Source organism: Bombus impatiens, unplaced genomic scaffold, assembly GCF_000188095.3.
Source record: "Bombus impatiens unplaced genomic scaffold, BIMP_2.2 scf_0102, whole genome shotgun sequence".
Classification (NCBI taxonomy): domain Eukaryota; kingdom Metazoa; phylum Arthropoda; class Insecta; order Hymenoptera; family Apidae; genus Bombus; species Bombus impatiens.
The window spans coordinates 4,025,587-4,047,517 of record NT_176521.1 but is presented as its reverse complement, the minus strand read 5'-3'; the positions used below and the strand labels follow the sequence as shown (position 1 = coordinate 4,047,517).

General features: G+C 33.4%; 1 protein-coding gene across 3 annotated transcripts in view; it reads left to right on the top strand.

The window, feature by feature from the left end:
• Positions 1–7,990: 7,990 nt before the first annotated feature.
• LOC100747079 (lachesin-like) overlaps positions 7,991–21,931 on the top strand; it is a 158,564-nt gene continuing 144,623 nt past the window's right edge. For 2 of the 3 annotated variants that reach the window (XM_024364588.2, XM_012380679.3), the window contains exon 1: positions 8,009–8,081. In XM_024364588.2, the coding sequence (XP_024220356.1) occupies positions 8,009–8,081 (73 nt within the window). Of the gene's footprint in view, positions 8,082–21,931 lie in introns of all 3 variants that reach the window. The other variant, XM_033318527.1, reaches the window with a different exon arrangement.

The following is a 21,931-nucleotide window of genomic DNA, read 5'->3' as shown; positions in this document are numbered from 1 at the left end:
CCATTTTAAATATGAAATTATTTTCAACAATAGCTAAACGTGTCTTTCAAAGATGGCATCTCAAATTGGCATCCTTCAATTTTGATTTTATCTGCTTCATATCGAAATTTTTCCAGTTGTCGACTGTGCGATGCTATTTCCAAATAATTGTTCTTAAAAATAGAAATGAACTAGTGACCTTCTCTGCCTATCAGAATAATATGAAATATATTATTAAACAGATTAAAAATATATCTTCTATTATACAGATATATTTTCTTTAAATTTCCTATTCTAAGTAAATTTAAACATTTCATTGCGTTTCAAAACAATAATAAAAGATGTCCGAATATTTTTTTTATTTTTGATATTTTTTTGTTTTTGGAATATTTTTTTCCTCGAACTGGTTACCTGATTAATTGAACGTGATTTATTTCTAATAATAATGTAGCTTCCAGCTTTAGATTAAATCATCTGTACCTCGAAAGCAAGAAGTATACTTAAATAAAGCTAAAGTCAGCATAAACATCGTTGCTTTTTAATTAAACTTGTATTGCAACCGTCTACGTTCACTTAATTTTATCTCCAACTTCATGCTTTCTACGCTCAGTTTCTAAGTTCTTTTTAACTAGCTAACTCGTTGTTTTCAAGTTACTTCTAAATTTCTCCGACCATTTTCTTACTTCCCAAGGAAGCACGTAACATCACCGTATTTCCAAGTTAAAATTTTTTCCTTTCCAATATAAAGGAACATTATTGTTTTAGACTAAAAAATGCATTAGATCTTCGACTAGTAATAGATATTCTGGTAATGCTGCTTGCAAATCAATGGACACGGGAAAGAATAAATTCCCGATTTACTAAGTTGTCTGCGCCGAAATGATGAGTCAGTGTACGTAAGATCATGCAAATAAAATAATACCGCATGCATAACAGCATTAACGATAGTATGGCGTGTTTAGTAACTCGTGGAACGCTGTGCCTAGATCGCGAATGTAATGCCTTTACATCGGCATGACCGACACGCGAAATGTTTAAAGCTCACGTTATTATGTCATAAGAGCATTTTGTAGTTCTTACTGATCGCGGAAACTATAGGAAATGCGCTTAAATATAAATATGTTTATTTATTCGTGCTGGTTGAGCAAAACGTTGGATATAAATCATGAACAATTTGTAAATGTTTCTAGAGTATAGGACATATATTATCACGTAACCAGTTACAAAAGTTCATATACATTTTTTATATACAAATTTTTATATGAAACTTCCATAAGGCTTAAATAAACATCAGTTAGATAAAAGGCAACTATGTAACGCAGTAATTATAGAGAAATTAAATGACTATCATTTATTGAGGTGTCGAACATAATACCGGTTGAAATAGGTTTAAAACAATTTTGATTAAAAGTTTCTGCATTTCACGTAGTTAAATTGTTCTGCGTCCCATTCGATTTTCGTTAATGTCGATCTATCTACCTGTATACATAGAATGCTTGACTATACAACTAACTACTATAATCTATACTTGTTACATATCAAATACTACTTAAACAAGAAGTATTTATATCACATTAACAATATTTTTATATTAACAGCAAAAGGCAATTCTTTTAAATCAATTATGCAATTAAAGCAACTTAGATTTCCAGATAATTTAGAAAATTTTAATCAAGCAACTGGCAAACTATTTAGAGCGGATCAATGTGGCCTAAATATTATAGAATTTAACCTGTAAACAATGAAGTGAAACAAAAATAGAAAAAATTATTCTTTATTTCAAAAATACACATTTAAAACAGTCAATAAAAATAGTCGAATAGAACGAATATAAAAATATTCACCTCAAAATTGAATATCCATGAAATCAAACTAAGCATTGATCACAACACTGAAGGTAGACTGTAACTGAAGAAAACTCATATTTGGGGCGTTTTCCCTTTTACGGGAAAAGTACGCCACCGGAACTGTGTGCCTGTAATAAGTGAAAGCAATTGCGCGTAATAACATCTGGCCGGAGGTGCGATTCCATCTAGCAGCACGCGGACCTTGTATAGTATCCGTGGCGAGGCTGAATTATCACGCGAGGCTGTACTATTATGGGGAACATTTAAAAATCAACACTGCCGGGTATAGCTAGAGATTGAAGCGGGTTGATGACATAATACGAGAAATTATTAGGATTATTTATTAAGACCGGACTGGTGCACATTCGTTGCTTTAATCACACTAATGGTACGTAATGGAGTCGCGAATTCAATGTAATCCTACAGTACATATAGTGGCTCACGAAAGTACTTAAACAGTTGCTATAGAAAACTTTTATGTAATGTGTGACCTGCTCTCGTAAAATGTGCCTAAGGTGTGAAAAAAAATCGATTTCGACTGTTTCATATTCTTTTACAGGCAAACGTATGCTATTTACAATAAGACCAATCCCAGTTTCCTAGAATAATTGTTGCTTTCACAATCTGCAATTAAAATTGTGTTACTAATGAAAGTAGACAGTTATTACGTTAATGGTAACGTCTACACATACTCTGATCAATCTTGAATCTACGTAATGAAGCTGGAAACGAAATAAACAAGCCCGTCACAAATCGCATAATTTTAAACGCGTTTATATCGAAAAATTATTTCCTCGCGTTAACTTATTTTTACCAAGACATGTTGCGTCATATATTATATTACATTATTTTATTATTATTATATTATTTTATTTTTTTATTATATTATTTTATATTATATTATTTTATTATTATTATATTATTATTATACATTTTATTATTATATTATTTTATCTACATTATAAAAAAATTTCAAATACATTTTGTTAATGTATTTGAATATAGTTATGCATTAAAAACACTAACCAGACCGAGTGAATTGACCATCGAGCATAGTGTTAGTTATAAATCGAAACGCACCAACAATTGTGTTGACCTTGCCGGAAAACTGTCTATTTTTCGGCAGACTGAAATTCACGCGCAGCTTATTGTCACCGAAAGGATTACTATCGGTCGTGCACGATCCTCAAATCATACGCACGACTGGCTTCAACGAGACAAAATAGAACGGCGGCGTGCGTGTCACCGAGTATAATAGGTAGAACGACGAAAAAGGAAATCAGAACAAAAAACAGAAAATAGTGAGAGGGACAGAGAGAGACGGAGAAAGAAAAAAAGAGGTTGAAAATTCTGTGACACATCGAAGCGCGGGAAAGTTATGTGGAATAGCGAAAACAAATAATCGTTTTCCGTAACAATGCGCACAGCAAGCTGCTTCGTATTTTATTGTTGCTGCCTGCGTGTTTACCCCGGCAATTCGGATTTATCGGCAACAAATGGATTTATGGCCACGACGAGATTTTCAAAGGCCGATCAACAATTGATTCGCGTCTTCTAGTCATATTCCATTCAATGTGGGTCACGTGAATTGATTGCGTCACCGATCGAAAATATAACCAAACGAAATTTTATTTCGACGACACGCTTCGGTTGTGGTCGATTTTCGAGATCACGAACGCCCCGATAGTCAAAGAAAAAAGTAAAATTTAGGTACTGTATTTTTTCTACCCTGGTAACACGTTATATTTTATTGGTCCAATTTGATTTTGTATGAAAGTAAATTAAAGGATTTTCGAGCATGGTTTTTATGAAAAAAAAGAAGATATCGTAGAAAATGTTGCGATACATTTAACAATATGTACAGTGTATTCGTCGAACCTATTTTTCTGTTGTATTGCTGTTAAATGAATCGAACGTGTCGAATCATTAAACGTAAGCGGATATTCCGAATTTGTGAAGCTTAAAATACCGAACACGTGGAATTAAATGGGCGATAACGCGGAAATCCCGAATTTTTGATAAGAATAGCAAATATTGATTTTTATGTGCATATTTGATTTTCTGTTCTAAATTCTAGCTATAAAGTAACAGGCAGATTGTGCTGGTAGCTTTAAACAATTTTTTGGAATATTCTGCGAAAGGTTCGAATAAATAGGTCAAATTCTTAGCGAGATAGAGAATCTATTGTCTAGAACACTACAATTTTGCAAAGAGTGCGATCCTAGTTTCGGTAAAAGATATTTCTCAGATGAATTACTTGTATCTTGTTTTATTTGAGACATTGATTTCTAATAGTTTGAACTCAATGTTTGAACGTGTGTAGTGAGATATATAAAAGGAAGCAAAAATCGATTTTTAGAAATTACATTTTCTAGAGAGGAATACAATTCTTTTTTCATTTTTCTTAAAGAGAGAATTTTGCACGTTGAGTTTCATTGAAATCTTCGAGCAATTGTATAGATGCAACGTGTGAACAAATAAGGGAACGACGTGACTCGTACGCATTCATGTCCTTCGTTCAAAAATTGCATAAAGGATCTTTCCCTTGCGTAGTATATAAAGTGTTACTAAATATCAAGAACTGTACTTAGGAACTGATGTTGCTTCAAAAATCAATTTTCTTCATTTGCTATAATTTATTCATTTTTCGAAAACTTATGTTAGAAGTGAATATAATGTTTAATATTTCGTAGAATTTTAATGACTATTAGTACAGCGTAAATTGTCGTGCGAAGTTCATTAAACCCGGTGAAAAATGAAGTAATATAATGTTCTAACACATTACTTCAAACATGATAGTTGTATGGTACATGATAATTAATAACACGTTATACGAACTTTCACACTATATATTCTAAACTATGTTACTATGTCATTATTTTATTCACGCGTTCAATATCTTAAAAGTTATTTATGGACAGAATATAGAGCTCGAACGTTAATTTATGTCAGTTCATTTTATTATACGTAAAATTAATAGACTCTCGCTCAATCCTTGTCACGCACATTTTATTTTAATATGTATAGAATCGATTTTCAAAACAAGATACGTACATATCGATGGTCCTAATTTATTAATGAACACGAAGAAAAGTCAACAAATACGAGTAACGAAATGAAATAAAATCTCAAGAATACGTATGGCAAATATGAAAAGAATATTCCTTGCAAGAAAAGAAATTATTTTTTTGATTTATTTACGACTCACCTCGTATATCCGTATCGAGGATCGTCCTTACGGAGATTATAAATGATCGCGTTCGATTCTCTCTGATCCTCTTTTCCACGGACCCCGTTGCACGGCTGGAATGTTTCATTTTCCTCTGCAGTCATTACGATTTCTGACGCGATATACACGAACATAATCAAACATATGCTGCTTTATACGATACTGCAGCGCCTAATGCCTCGATTACAGCGAGATGAAGCGGCAAAACGACGCAGCATATTCCGTATAAACAACGTCATAAAAGCATTGTGGACGCATGGAAACTTTTTCCAGCTGTAGACAAGGAAAACAGGATGAAGAGAAATACATTTAAAAATGGTAGAAACGATTCTTTACTGTTTAATCACGATAAATAGCACTCATGGTAATTTATAAGAAATAATTATTATAACATTTGGTAAGGCAATATCTTTGATTATTTCGATCGTCTTGGTTACCTTTATTCTTTACAAAAATTGTATTTTTAACGAAAATTTCAAGAGGATTTTGTTCATAAAAATTATACGACCGAGAGAGCTGTAACGTTTCATTAATAATTCAAGAGATTTCGTGAAAAGGAGCACATACAACAAAATGGTGATTTCAGTACACCATTTAAGGAGTTTTAGCTCTAGTTTTTTCATAGCTACATTTGGATTGGTAAATGTAGTAGTCCATAAACTTCGTTTGTTTTATATTTACGAGGTGAAGAAAAAAATGATTTTTAACCTAAATAGATAGTTCTATAAATCTTTTTCTTAAAACCCTCTCAACTTTTGTTTTACTATTACACGGTTTTTAGAGATTTCGACATCACTTTTATCGTCTTAAAATGGAATTTCATACTTGTCGGTTCCTATTAGAACAATAGATGTTTAAATAATTTTAATAATCTGTACTATAACATCGTTTAATGTTACACAAAGGAATGAAGCAACGATTCTTGTGCCATAGAAAGCATTATAATCATGCGTCATAAGACGCATAGAAAATCCGACTTTCAGTCTGAAGTGTTAAAAGTGTGAAAGGAGAGTGTTTGGACCAAGTGCTCGAGATTATTATGTGAACAAAGGGTATGCGAGTGCGCAAGATTTTGGATGAACACTCCTGAATTGTAGACATTCTAGGAATTACTACATCGAGTGAAGAAGATTGAGAAGTAGAGAAAGAAAGGATGTGCATATGCAAGGAGAAATGGTTGGGAAAATGCATGCGTAAGTTCAAAGTTCAATCGAGACCAGAGTTGAGAGTGGAGTTTAGGATTACAGTTGGAATTTTTCAGTAAGAGTTTTGCAACCGTTTTATCCAGCGGACTAAAAGTTGCATTTTAATCAAGTTATTACTAGATATTACTAGTATTATTAAATTACAATTATTGTTGGACATATTATGAAATGTTACTGATTTATTTAAAATTGATACTAAATTTAGCATTGAATATATGTGCGTATTATTAACGTTTTACGAGTTAAATATCATTATTAAATGATATTATTAAATGAGTTCTGACGTGCAATGAGTTTGAGTTGAAATTTTCATTATTAAATTCTGCAGTTCAACATTTCTACACTAACATTAATAATAATGTTATATATATAATATAAACTCGATATTCATCAAAAATCGATTCTGTCACTATGGCCAATAGACGAAACGAGATAACTCGCGAAGCGATGAGTCGACAGAATAATTTCGATTACGAAATGACCCAGTTGACAAATTAAGCTAGGAACCTTGGCTGGACGAAACTATTCGTCTATTTGGTGTCTCCAATTCTTCGAGATCGGCCGATAATAGTGGCGCGAAAAGCTTCTCGTAAACTTCGATTAAACTTCTCAATGTACGGTGTAATTTATATTCATCAATGCATGAGTAATTCTTAAAGCTTGTTATAATAACTTTCGTCGGTAAAAGTGATGGAAGATAGAGAAAAGTTGGATTCGTGCTGTTGCAGTTTTCAACTTGATAATTAATTACCGCGATACGAAACAACGGGTGATCCCGCAGAAATTGAAGAGAAATTTCGTTACGTATACATGAAGGGATAAGGAAAACAGGAAATTGTACAACTTTATGCTTTTAAATCCTTCCTAAATGGCTGTTACATAAATGGATAAACGGTAACAAGGAGAAGAATTGAGAAGAAGCAACAAAGTTGAGATTAGGATTTATTTTATCATGGTGGTAATAGAATAAAAAATGACTCGGCGATGTTCACATCTTTATATCATTATATTTTAAACTCGTCTTAATTGCTTTTAAGGCAATTTCGGTTTCCATGAAGAAATTTTTTTGCTGCGAATATAATTTCTCAAACATATAAAAATTCATTAAAATTCAATCCTCCGATTCCACTTCTAGATTAAAAAAGGAAAGAAATCTCTAAAAATTCAACAAACTATTTCACAGCACATGTTACACGCAAACCCAACTTAGAACCGCACCAAATCTCATTCCCTAAATCAAATTCTCGCACAAGAGTCCCCCACATATCCCTTCCCTTCTCAAAACATCCCGTTTACACATCAGGATCATAGTTAGCCTAGCTCGTACTCGATTAAAATATTTCATTCTCGCGTTTCCATGTCACAACAGAAAAATCCGTGACACGGCCTTCCGACGCAATTAACCGGCTTTTAAGACTTCAGCTGATTTAGAACGTGGAAAGGCTGAAGATATAGAGAGGAAAATCTTAAAGCAATTACCGGTTGATGTAATTAGCATGAAAAGTTACTGGCGCGGTTCACAGGAAGACAAAGAGAGAGTTTCTCTATTCGCTTCTAGCAGACCTGAAGAGGCACTCGTGTCGGCGTGCCTGGTCGCCGGGACGATTGTAAACAGATATTTTTACGATATTTTCTTGGTAGAGTCTTACACAGGTGCGACGCGCATGCGTCATACTGTTGGCGGCAAAGCGTCGGGACGCTCGTCCTACACCAGCCAGTTGACGTAGCCGCGTCGTCCACGTAACAATATGCTCCCAGTTTTCGCGATCACGGTTCTCTGCATCGCGACATGGGCATCCGCGCTGAACGATCCGCTCTCAGGTAAATCGACCACATCACCTGACCAGCCGATACATTTTTGCATTAAGTTCTTTTATCATTATCAGTGAAATTGAACCATTTTTTCGTCATATCTTTCTCTTGGAATTTCTTTTAAAAAAAGTATTTGAGAAAATATTTTGATAACGCGTTGTAATATGGTTAAGTACGTTTACAAGCCAGTTATAAGAGCGCGCAAGTGTTCACGAATGTTTGCAAGCTACTTGAATAGTTAACGGAGACGTGCAATGTATACGAGCGGAAACCCTCGTTAATGTCTGCGAGTGTTCTCGAGGAGTGTTCCTATACATTCGAAGAACGAAATTCGAAGTAAAAGCACGTTTATACGAGAGGAAGAATCTATTGCCTTTTGTTGGTGGATTGAGGGGAGATAGAAGTGAAGAGATCCTTCTTCGCTGACATTTGTCTGATGGCGATGATCAACAGACGCTTGGCGAGAATGTTTGAAAAACATCTTCGAATGTTTATGCGCATTTTGTGCTTTTGATAGAGACTCGGTTGTAGACGTTTGGTATGACAGTTTCTTGGAAAATTGTTATCAAAACCGAAGTTGTTGGATGTGAGATGTGGATTTTTGAAAGATACGTTCTGACGCTTGGTTAGTGTTGCAGTTAACATTCTTAGAAGTTTAATGGCCTGTTGGTAATATATTTCACTCGATTCACACATGGTTGATTACCAGTATAGTACTTCGTATGTGTACCTATACATTTACGACAAGTGTAAGTAGGTAAAAACGAACAAGCAGAGGTATAGATTCAAAAATACATAAAACATCAAGAGTAAAATTTATGTGTGTATTATAACATTTGGAAGATAAAATATACTGTTACTCAAATTTAGTTAGCTTTAACACGAATTTGCATAAACATCCGCGATTTAATTATCAGTGTCGGGGCTCTAAATGCAATGCTAACGAATTGTTAGAATATGTACCACGCAGAAGCCAAATTGACCATCATCTGTAAAATTAGAGGCTAAATTAGATTCTACTAAAATTAAGGTACAGCTAAAAATTGTTCAAAAGTGCAGTTATACGATTTGGCTTCTTAACGTCTCATGCCTCTTTCAAAAAAAAAAACGCAGTTTACATTTAAAAGTCTCGATTGTGATAACATACTATAGGACCACGTGAAAAGTTAGCAATTTTTGGAAAATTATTACTGAATTTTTCAAAAAAGTATACTTGTATCCAAATAATCACCACAGAACAAGACTATTTGTATGAAAAGAATTTCAACAGAATCAATGTGTGTTCTGTGATATAGGCCCACGTGTAAAGCCTCCAATTTTTGAAAAGTTGTGTATTGAATTTTTTCACAATTTTATGGTACCTATAGAACAATGTGTCAGAGTTTTCAATTCTTGGAAAAGTGTCATTGAATTTTTTCACAGTTTTATGATATAGGGCCACGTATCAAAGCTTTCAGTCTTTAGAAACCTGTCATTCAATTCTTTTACAACTATGCGCTATAGAATCACGTATCAAACCACTTTCAGTTTAAAAAAACAAACCTATCATTGACAACTATCTGCACAGAATATTTCGTATATTGCAATATTATAGCGTTTCTGTTGAAATTTCATCAAAAGACCAATCGTAAAGGGACACCACGAACGTTTCCACAAGTCATAACGCAGTTAGGATATTTTAGTGTTTACGTCCGATATAACAGTGTTAAGTTCTGAATGCCAACTTCCAGCGAGCGTGTGCTAAATTTTACGTGTACAGGAGATACGTATCGTTGTGTGTCAAATCGTCTCCATCGTCCATTTGGTCACGATAGAGAGTGTCTTATGAACAATCTCAATACGACGATCGTAAACTGACCGTTTGTAGCTGGCTTGTAATGGTTTGTTACGGTACGTCTAAACGAAGGAGCATAGGAAGACGATGGAGTGAGTGGTTGGTTACTGCTGCTTGTATAATCTATGTGTCACGTTAGACACCGTATACATATTTTATGAAGTTAATCACCGACAACAAAGAGTGTTATTTCGTTATGGTCTGTATTCTATAAACTACCGGTGGATATGTAGAATTTTTTGTAGTAGTGAAAAATGACTTGCGGTATGTTGGTGGTTCTGAAAGAAGGTTCTGAAACTTTTGTGATAGAATGTTCGATGGAGTTAATTTATTCGTAAAGAAATTTAAATGAAATATAAATGGCTAGTGAAAAGAAAATAAAGAAATTATGTAGCAAGTTTTTTGATATAGAATTTTTCGAACTAATGAGCATTTACATACTTATGTTTGGAATCTTGATTGAATAAGATTCCAAAATATTTGTAAATAATTACGATATTTAGAGGATCTAATTTATTAGTAGAGAAATTGAAACGAAGAAGGTAATGGCTGATAAAAAGGAAGTAAAGGACTATGATAAAATTCTTACAAGATCGTTTGAAGCAATGAAGAACTCTGTGTAAACTTTTAAATGTTTTCAGATGTTTTAAAAGGTTTTTAAATGTAGTTATAATATTCGGTGAAATTAATAAAAAGAAACATTTAAAAATGTAGGATTTTTTCAATTCTCTGTTGAGGAGGATTTTAATATATTTCTAAATGGCTATGATCTTTAGTGAACGTGAAAGTAATGTAGGAATGTTTATTATAAATTAACAGAAAAGAACAGTATGATAAACACAATATTGTAACACTCTCGCAAAATTGAATATAATATCGCACTTCACGAATTCGCTTAACACTATTTCTACGTCTCAGCAACACGATGAACTTCTCTCGATCACGATTAATTCAACTCTGACCATTACCATTACTGTAACAAACTCTGGCAACGGTCATAACACTCCTTGACAACATAACATATCTTAACAACGTTTATAAACAATCAGCCACGTCTTTCGCTAACGTCACACCATCCCACAGTAATAATTAATAAAATATGTATGTAACGCTGTCTTCGTATTTTCCGAAACGACGAAAACTTTTGGGATTTTAATTGAATAAAATTTCAAATCTATAAATATTTGTAACATTTGACGAATTAGCTATAAAAAAAATTGATACAATTAATAGGAAGAAACTAAAAGAAAAAATACATAGAAATTTTCTAAGCATTGTAATCGTTCTAACATATATAATTATTTTGTTAGTATTCGAGTTAGGAATTACACAAAGTGTTTCGGGTATAAAAGATTAATTACGTAGTTATAGAATGCAATTATCTTGCAAGATTTCCTGTTTTCTTATTCTGTACTATTTCCTGGATTTCCTGTAGCATTTGCAAGCATAACATCTCTCGATCTCACTTCCGTAGATGATTAAACAGGGGCTTTAATCCTAGTTCCTTCATCGTTCGCATGCAGTTCGTTACGTCTGTGAATCTTTCATTCACATGGAAGACGACATCTTAGTGTCAGTTGTCAGATTTCATGTTAACTCGTTCAGTATCTAACTTGCTTCCAGATATTCAAATTCTAAAGTCTTTCATTTCTTACTTTTACACGTGATTTAATACAAGTCGATCCATTTTCTGATAAAATCTGATTATTATTGACGTTGATTTTATTTCTGCAAGATATTTTAAAATATGACGGAATGCAATTCATAGGAAGCTTAAAATAAAATTATTCTAGCGTTGGTTAGAAAAATTCAATTGTGGAAGGAACGTTTAAGCACGCTTAATTATTCATAAATGTAAACTACTCTGTTACTTACGTTCACGTGTCTTCAATCATAGATTATTATCTTTACTATTATTTACTATTACTATCTAGTAGCACGTTCTCATGAATTTTATTCAAATGTGTACATCATTCACGTGTTCGAAATCGATAGTTTGACTTATACATCATGCTTTTATTTTACATTTTCAGTTTATTATACTATGAAATCTATATAGGGTGCTTTATAATCGATGGTGTAACCAAAAAGAGGATAATATCAAATTAACTAACAGCAAAATTTGCATAAACAGAAACTAACATCACTGCAAAATATAAAATAAAATCTTTTTATACCAGGCTTTGTTTTCGAGAAAATTGTTTCTAATTATTTGTCTAATCTATGTCCCGATTTTTATTTATGGAGTCATCTGCAATTAATTAAATTACATTTCCTAGAAAAATTATAAAAGTGGAGCAATTAGAAAGAAAGATTGTTTTAACATTTGGTGAAATAATGCGAAATTTAATATCCTAGAAATTTAATACGAAATGCAGAATTGTGTACTCAACAGAATGGGGAAACATTTTCAATAATTTCTAAAGCAATAAAATTTATCGTGCGTGAATATCTTGTTTCATTGCGCGTTATGCATTAGCCAATATAATAAACACAAACATAAGCACACAGCTGTAATACCTTTGGAGAGATTTATTAAATACCATGATTATATATATGCATCAAGTAAATATTTGAACTTAATTTGATGGAAAACAACGTCTTCGATACAAAAATTTTATTTTATTTTCCACCCTTGCCCTTTTTTTTATATAGAACCACTGGCTTCTCGATTAAATCGATATTCTCACCAATTGTAGGATGCCACGTATTATTTGATTACGTTAATCGTTTCTGGGCACAGCAATAATATTTACAATTACACTAATCGATATCAAATTTTTCATTTCTTTTCATTAATCTATTTTTCGTATTTTTCCTACTTATTAATATAGTTCTACTCCATTGTTCCATAAGTTTTATGAATGAAATGAAGTATAAGCTGTTATTTACGATCCACAGGTGCCCAAAGAACAGCGTATCAATTAGAATACGTGAAGACATTTCATACTCTCATTCTATTTAGGTCCTCGCTTTGAAATCGCTTTGGGTAAAAAATAGATTAATATAATTTTCATAGAGAAATCTCGATTTTCAGTCTCACAATCTCTAACTCACAGAGAATTTCTTACCTTTACATTTTTTATGTCGCTTTTTTCGTTTCTCTAATTTCTCATTCTCGTTAGTATTGAAACACTCACTAACACAGGGAAAATTTCTCAACTTTGTTTTTTCATGTCGCATCCCCCTAGAAACTGATGAAAGATGACAAACATATACATATAAGTTAATTACATATTTTTATTCTTTAATTTTTAATTTGCATTAACCTCAAGATATTCTCTACCCTATCCCATAAAAAATTGCTTGTCTCTATTTTCTCGCGTGGCATTGTTCATCCCAAAGAAAACCGATGAAGGATGATCGGCTTCGAACAGAGCCAATCCATTCTCGAACGTCACCCTCCTGAAATACGTAAGCGTTTCTGGGGGAGAAAAAAGAAAAACGAACGGCTCGGAGCCGTGACACGCTCGATAGAACTGGAGAGAGCGCGAGAGAGGTGATCGAAATCTTATCGCGACGCTGGATCTCTTTAATCGCCACCCCCGTTTTACTGCTTCGTATATAGTTGCATAAAATGCGCGTCAGTCTTGACTCGCGCACCACGTCGACGCCGCAGGATCGCGTTGTAAATTTAGTTTCCTCATCGATCGTGAAACGATTGTGCCGCACTCGCTAAATTATCTCTCGTTTTCCAGTTTTGTCGCTCGTATTTCATTTAACGGCCAGGCTATCTAAGGAGGGCCGAATGCTCGATAAACAATCACGTTGATATCTAACTGGAAACAATTCTGCTTTGGAATTGTTTTGAATGTATACGAGACAAATATCGACCCATGATCGATTGTGTTGTTCGATACGTAGCTGTAGATAAGTTTGTGAAATGCCTTTATTCGTATTGATGTGGCCGTGTTTAGTAAAATGTTTGTGTGGTACTTAGAAAATTCATTTACGCAGACTGTTTTATAGGAAGTTTTCAATTAACGTGATCACGTTTGGTGAAATTTTCATTTGCTTGGTAATATAGGAGGTGCAATGTTCACTGATTCGTATATTCATGTAGAGATAGCTTCAGGGAGAATGTTATTGGATAAATGTGATCGTATTTAGTAAAATGTTAATCTCGTTTTCGAAAATTTAGTTGATTTGTGTAGAGTATCGAATTAATTGCTGAATAATCTAGGTTTTCATATATTATGTTTGTATAACTATAAAGTAGAGTTTGCAAAATTAGAATTGAATATTTCAATAACGCAGAGGATGTGGTGCATGTAATAAAAATATGCACAAATTACACCCAGGAAGATGAAGTTAACGACATTGAATGATGTTTAGTGATATATATCTAAATAACAGTCTATGGTAATGGATCCTATATTGTAAAGAGGGAGCATGTTCCAATTTTATTTGTGCACTAATGGTACAATATCCAGTTCCACGAAAACGGGAATTTAACGGTCTATAAATGTAGCCTTGTGAATAGAAACGAATATCGTCGTATTTAACATTCATATGTTGTTTTTAGACAAAAATAAATATTCCTTAGTCATTATTATTTTTATTCAATCAAAAATATTCAATCGCAAATTATTCAAATTCTTATAATAAATTAATCGTAAAAGATTCTTGATAAACAAGAATCGTTAAAAAGAGCTAACTCTATTGAAAATATTTAAACAAACTAAAACTTTTATACACACATTATGACAATATGTTAAAACAATATGTTTTATTAAGTTTCTTCTAGGATTTTGTACTTTTAGAACTGAACTAGGAAACAAGTTTAAGTGACTTCTTTGGACGCATCGACTCTGTCGCGCTTATTAGTTAGTTGCTGTTGATGAGCGGTCATCCAACATGCCGTAGTTCTCACGAGTATACAGACTTTCGCTTATACTTCAAATGCTAGAACATCTGCTTTCCAGCTCGTAAATACGAGAGTAGTTGCCAGCGCGATAAATTGCGCTGTCATATTTTAATCAGTCCATTGGGCAACCTACAAAACATAGTTTTAGCTTTTATAGCTGCGAGAGGGTGTATAATATAAAATTCATTTAGTAGATTATAATGATCTATAATTTCACAATGCCACTTCGTATAACATCACCCGAAAACATACAGATGGTCACAAACATATTCGGAGACAAGTATAATTTGACTCTGTGCTCTGTATTTTAAGTAAACATAAAAATATATAAAATATTTGGTGTTCTATATAGCCTCTAGGTAACAAAAGTACAGAAACTTTTCATCAGTCGCATTTTTTAAACGACTGAATGCAACCAGTGTAGAGTAGCTAAATCATACGCCACAAAAATATTCTACAGAGCAATAGTTACTCCAGAACTTGTCGTTAATAATAACAAATATGGTTTGATTAACCAGTGTTATATTCGCTCAGCAAAACATTCTTAATATTTTTGGCTATTACGTAACACAGTGTCATGCATTGGATGTTAAATTGATCTGGCCTTTTCTTCTTCTTCTTCGCGGCAATTGGAAGGAAATTCGTAACTAATTCCGGGTAATAAGGTTCGTGCAATTAGAGAGAAGCAAGAACGGTAGATTTACGGGGACGTCGAGCGACGTGCGATAATTCGGTGCTAAGTCATTAGCCTGGCCGATTACACCGCAAGGTGCGCATAATAGCGCGCCACCGTATCTCCGTGGCTCCTAATTCGCGAGCATCAACCTCCGTTCGCCGTTGTTCCGATTATCCTTTCAATTTTATGTCTACGCTTCCGCTGGCACCGCTTTAAACCGGAATTACAAACTTTTCGCACAACTCGATGCCAGCTTACGACGTGCTCTATTTTATCTTAATTCTGATATTCACCGAACTCGTAGCTTAGTAGCTGGTATTGAGCTTATATCGAATCTTAGAATAATTTAAATGACTAGTGACATTTTATTTTCATTGTCTGTGTCGTAGAACAGGCGTGAAATTTTTAATGATTTTCTCACGCATTTCGCACCGAGCGTATAAAAGTACATATTTTCCATGTATAACATTTTGTGTATTTTAACGCAAAATTTCTATAATTGGAAAAGTATTCAATATCGATAGAGTAAAGATGTACCGTTACGTAATCAGCATTTAAATGGTAATTATTATTTTTAAATCCAGCTCAGAAGTCTTAGGATACCTATTTTTAATAAAATAATAAAACTTTGATATTTGGTATAAGCTATGAATTTTAAATTATAATGCATGCGTGTTTTAGTAAATTATGTTAGTAATATATTATTTCGTAAAGTATCAAATATTAAACAATTACGGCATCGTTTATCCGCAATTTGTTTCAATTTTGGGTACAGATATAATAATTATATAATATCTAAGTTGCACCAAATGCCGTAATATGCACAAACAAAATAATACATCATAAAGAATACATTATAAACCACGAACTCCTACTTCGATCCGTGAAATCTAAAATTTACGAAAGATTCACAAGCTACGTACCACAGACGTAAACAAGTTCGGAGCAGAACTTACCCGTTTCAACGAGCGCCAAACCGATCATCACCTTCGAATTTTCTATTTAAATGACGATTCGGAGCCGGTATCTTCCCCCCTGCGGCTGATGGACGTAAGGAATAATCGTTCCGGCGCGAATAGACGAGGGATCTCCAGCACGATCTACGAAGTGTCCCGTCAGACGACTAAAGAACCTATTTCCAGCCGACCGGCCGAGAAAGAGAGAGTAATTATTATCACGCGAAAGGATAAGGAGAGTTCGTTGGACTAACTTCCGCCGTGATAATTTATACTTGCCATGGTACGCGCGGTTAGAGGTGTAGTAGGAGGTGGTTCAGACGGTTAGAGCGTTGGTGGAGGAGGACTAAGGAAAAGAAAGAGCGCAGGTGGCACAATGCCGACTTTGCACGTTTCCATTTGAATGTGTATGAGTACGCGTGACTCTAAGCTCGTCCTTAGCCGCGAACCCAGGGCCACGTAATGAACCGGCAGATGGCGATTACACGATAAATCGAAACGAACACTTACGGTTAAGGGCAAATTTATCGACGCCATGCATCGGTACCACTCATTCAGTTTGTTGTGCTCCAACTTACTGACAATGTGTACTATTGGTATCCACGGAAGAAAGATTGTCTTAAACTTGTTGGATGTTGTAGGATGACAATTTCAAAGGTCTTTCGATAGACTTTAGACAATCTTGTTGAGATGGTTGGATATAGTCGAACACTCGAAATCGAATCTTCCATGAAACTCTAAGGGTATTCGTTAGGTACCATGGATACGTAATCGTTTAGGTTATTTAAATAACTTCTTTTATTAATTAATTTAATTAATTAATTCCGTTCACAAACGAAAGATCCATTCAATCCAAGAACGTGGCTTATCGCTTTATCTACTTCGTCGACGTTGATGCGTAATATAAAAAACAATCCATATCGAACGCTATAAATCGAATACAAACAACAACCTATAACTCGGCAAATCAATGAACGTTTCCTCCATGACACGTTGGAAGAACGGCGATAGATGAGGCCGATAATCCTCCGCTACTTCCGTGATTCTCCACAAAAATAAATTAACAGGACAGGGTAGGTAAAAAGAATGAGAAAAGTGGTCGGCGCTATGTGAATATTTTTATTAGACAAATGTGACGGATAATCTGGACGAACGTGAGATCATGCATTATTCAGCCGGTAGATATTCCCATCGGTGTCTATAATTTACGCCATCGCATCTGTCTTGCGAGTCTTTATAAAATTTAAATCTTCATCTTCCACTGGTGCACCGTGTTTTCTTTCGTTTCGTCTGACATCGAAGACAACGGCGAGCTTTAGCTCGAGTCAAGACGTTATAACGCGTTTTTACAGAGTAATATTAGGATCGTCTCACCGAGGTCCCTTTAATCTTGACGTGCAAACAGTTGAATTACATCGTTCGAGCTGGTTACTGCTTGGATTCCGGTTTACATTTTCCGTGACACCGGATAAATGAAAGTGCAGTAGGATTTGTTCCCTCTAAACTAAATAGAAGTGTGGTCTAACCGAATCCGGAAACGACGTGATAAATATTATTGTTAGTGATAAATGGCTGGTAGAAAGTCGTGGTGGTACAAGTAAAGATTTTGAGAATTTAGATTTTATCATATATGTCAATTAAGGGTACCACACTTTTAGTTTCAAAATATTAATCTTAGTATTTTAAACGAGTTCCTTGTACAATTTGTTTTATTTATTATTCAATAGACATTATAAAATTTAATATCTTAATTTAAAAATTTAATATCCCTCGAGAAATTCTTTCTAGCCTTAAATCATTCCATTATATCTTTATGAATTATGAATTTAAAACAGTAAAATTTGATTAGCTGAGATAGCAGAATTCTAAGCTGACTCTTTCTTATTATTCTCAGTTTCTATGGAAGAATATCGCTCTACTATCAGTTATATTTGTCCGATTTTAAAACAAATATAATATAACTGCCCTAAGATTTTTGAATATAGTACAATAGAATAATAGTTGTATGTCGACATTTAGATAATTCAGTTTCACGCATAACGTAACACGTCATCGAATGATAGACGTTGACGTATGTACGCATTACACGTCATGGTTTTTCAATCCTCGAAATGACGCGACTGAAAGACAAGGATGAAGCGTTTAAATTAATTGCACCATCGATTTCGGCGAACGGAGGGCCACCGATTTGATTCGTTGATTACACACCGGTGTCTGGTGTGTTTGATTTACCGTGTATTTCGAGTTATTAGACAGTGGTCGATCGCGATCGAAACGAGGGTGCATATTTCATTAGGACGAGGCGCGTGCCGTTTTTGCGTTATCTACCGTCCCTTCCTTTTTGTTCCATTCGTGTTTCATTTTTTCGATCACATTATGAGCACGATGTATACTTTATTCTATGAAATGACGCATCAGAAGGAAGTAAAATACAAGCTTTGCTAATGTTAGCATGATGATCGAATTGTTCAGATAAGACAATTCTCAGAGAAGTATAAATAGTTTCTATAATCGTAAAATTTTTAATTTGTTTATGAAATTTGATAGAAATAAGTAATTAGATAAGGATTTGAGTGTTAATGATCTTTATCTAAAAGAATCTTTATCTTAGATCTTTATCTAAATCATTAGTGCTTCTAAAATCACAAATGTCTTAAAGCGACTTTAGAGTATAAATCTTATTGTTGCATTAAACTGAGTCCAGTGAAATATTCCAATAAGTTTAGTAAACTATCAGATAATCTTGAATTTCGACGGTCATGAACCTTTATCTAATCTATTTTTCCTCCAAATATACAATTGCATTGTAACATCATTCTAAACATTATCATTTCTTTATTCAAAATCGTAGACCTAGGTTTACCTCTTGTTATGATTTTTGTTTATTATAATTTCTATATATATGCTTCGACAAATTAAGTACATAATGACACAGTAACTTTACGAAAAATTCGGATACAAACCACATTTCCTGTGAAAAAACATTTTGAATGGTATTAGAATATTTCACATAGTAAAATGAAATTTTGTTCCTAGTATATACTTACTACATTTGATTCAAATATAATTACTCTTTAATGATAAGAAAAATGTATAGTTTATTAGAAAACAAGAATTTCATTTTATTCTAGAAATACATTCTGTTCATTAAATGTTTTGTACGTTTACACTAATGAACTATCATGATACTCATATATAATTTAACGTAATCTAACAAAACTGGGGCTCGTTTGATGCAGAGTTCGTAACTGGAAACGTGTTATGTGCTCTTATAGTTTGCCTGACTTTAGAACTGTAACTGATTTCCATAGTTTATTCTTGTTTGTTTATGAACGAAATAACATAGAACATTATTATTTGCAAAACTATCAAAAAGTTATCCAAACTATCTAGCATACATAATATGTACATTACATACATATATATGTCAGAATAATAAAATATGTTTTTTTTTCAGTGTTCATTTCACATATAAGCGTAGGATTTGCTAGCCTGACATTGCTACTTAATCTACTTAAATTCAGATTATTCATTGAAATTATTCTGTTTTAACAAATTACTAAGAAAAATGTTCACCATTTGGCTTCAACTACCAATTTATCAACATCTTTTTTAATGTGTCTGTGATATTACATACATACAAAATATTATATATATAGTCTTGATGATTACAAAAATACAAATAATTAAATTTACAATTAAAATTGTGCTCCAATTCGTGTTATAGATACAAACTCAGGTTACAGTTATACTCAGTGTACATTTTTGGACAATCACAATATAATCATGTTTCGAGACAATGCTAATAAGATTTCAGAAGTTTCATGTAATGCACATGATCCAGAAAAATTTTCTATGGTTAAATATCTGAATATTTTCGTGAGCCACTGTGAAAGATACTTTCTTTTACTCTGTAAAAGAAAATTTTTACTTCCACTTAAATTATCTATCACTTCAATTTCTCAATTAAAAGAATTTATCACTCACAATAATGGAACGAGTGCATAAAAGGCGTCGCCTAACATGATTGAAAACGATCCTCGATTCTCTCAACGAACCAAAGGCCTGTGTTCACGGGCAGCCGCGTGTTTGTCCACACACGACCCATCTCTTGCGCGGAGATTTCGGAGTGCGAAGTGGCGAATTGTCGGTTTAATACCAACTGCTCTCGTGCAAACAGTGATGCGTCGACTGACAGTGGCTCCCTGTTTGCGAATTAGGTGCAATCAAACGCAAAATCGTCCTAGCAAATATCCTGCTATTTGCCAATCATAGATGTGCCACGGCTAATTACTGTCATAAGCGAAGCGAGACGTATGTGCAGCGAAAAGATCTCGTCGGGAAGTTATTGAGACAGTACGAAAGAAAATTCACAGGGTTGTGTTTTGTTCGCGCTATTTGGGAACGGCGGATGGAAATTTACACGTAAAAATTCGTGTCTTGTCTGTAAATGATAGATTATGAATGTTCATGCAAATTTTTATTTTTATAAACTGAACCGAAGGAATGAAACTTAAACAAAAATTTGTTTCGCTCGCCAAATGCCATAATGCGTGAATTTTTAACGTTTTTCACTATATTTCACGTTCGATTTATATCCTTTTCCATTAAAAAAATCGTTTCTCGTTAATTTTGCATTTATATCGAACTTTCCAATTGTAATTCAAATTCCTGAGAAGTTAAAATAAATTATTCTAACACTGATTAATGTATTATCAAAGATTGAGTTCTAATTTTACTATAAATAATAAGTAAAAAAGTAATTAATTCTAATTTTAATTAATAAGGTATTCAAGAATATTTGCACCTTTTCTATTTAAATAGTTGTTTTGTATTTTCTTATTACTTCTGTATCATTTAGCTCCTCAGTTGTAATAAAGAATCACGTGGCTCCAAAGGAAGTTGATTAAGTTCTCGTTTCCAAGGGCATCGTGTTTTATATCGACATTGGTGTGAGAGTTCGTGTTGTCGTGGAAATGATGCAGTTTTGTGGTTGGTTGTGCTTGTATAGGTATGCCTTTTGGCGCATGTTGGTCGAAGCAGTGGAAATGTACTTTCTTCTCTTGCGAGTTATTTCTAGGATTCAACTGCAAATCCCAGGTAGGTGCAGGAATAGGTACAATTTCGCTGTTAACTGTACTCGATGGACGTGTACATTTCTGTACATATTGTCCTATACCTATTGAAGTTTATTACTCGACCTTGTAATAAATCTTGCCGTTTTATATAACTAAGAGTAGAAATTGTTCTATTTTCTGAAACAACTGTAGAATATACACATGTAAACAATTATTATCTTTAATTTTGATAAGAAGATTGGGTCGTCTACGATTTATATATAAAGGTAAAATTCCTAAAATTATATCATAATATTAATTACATAATATAAAAAATGAAATTATTATATAAAATTATTAGATTGGAAAACAGGAAATATTAAATTTTGTTAGTGATGTGATCTCATATTAATTAAGAAAAAAATGTTTATTAATCATAAGTTAATATATTTTAATTGATTTAAATTAA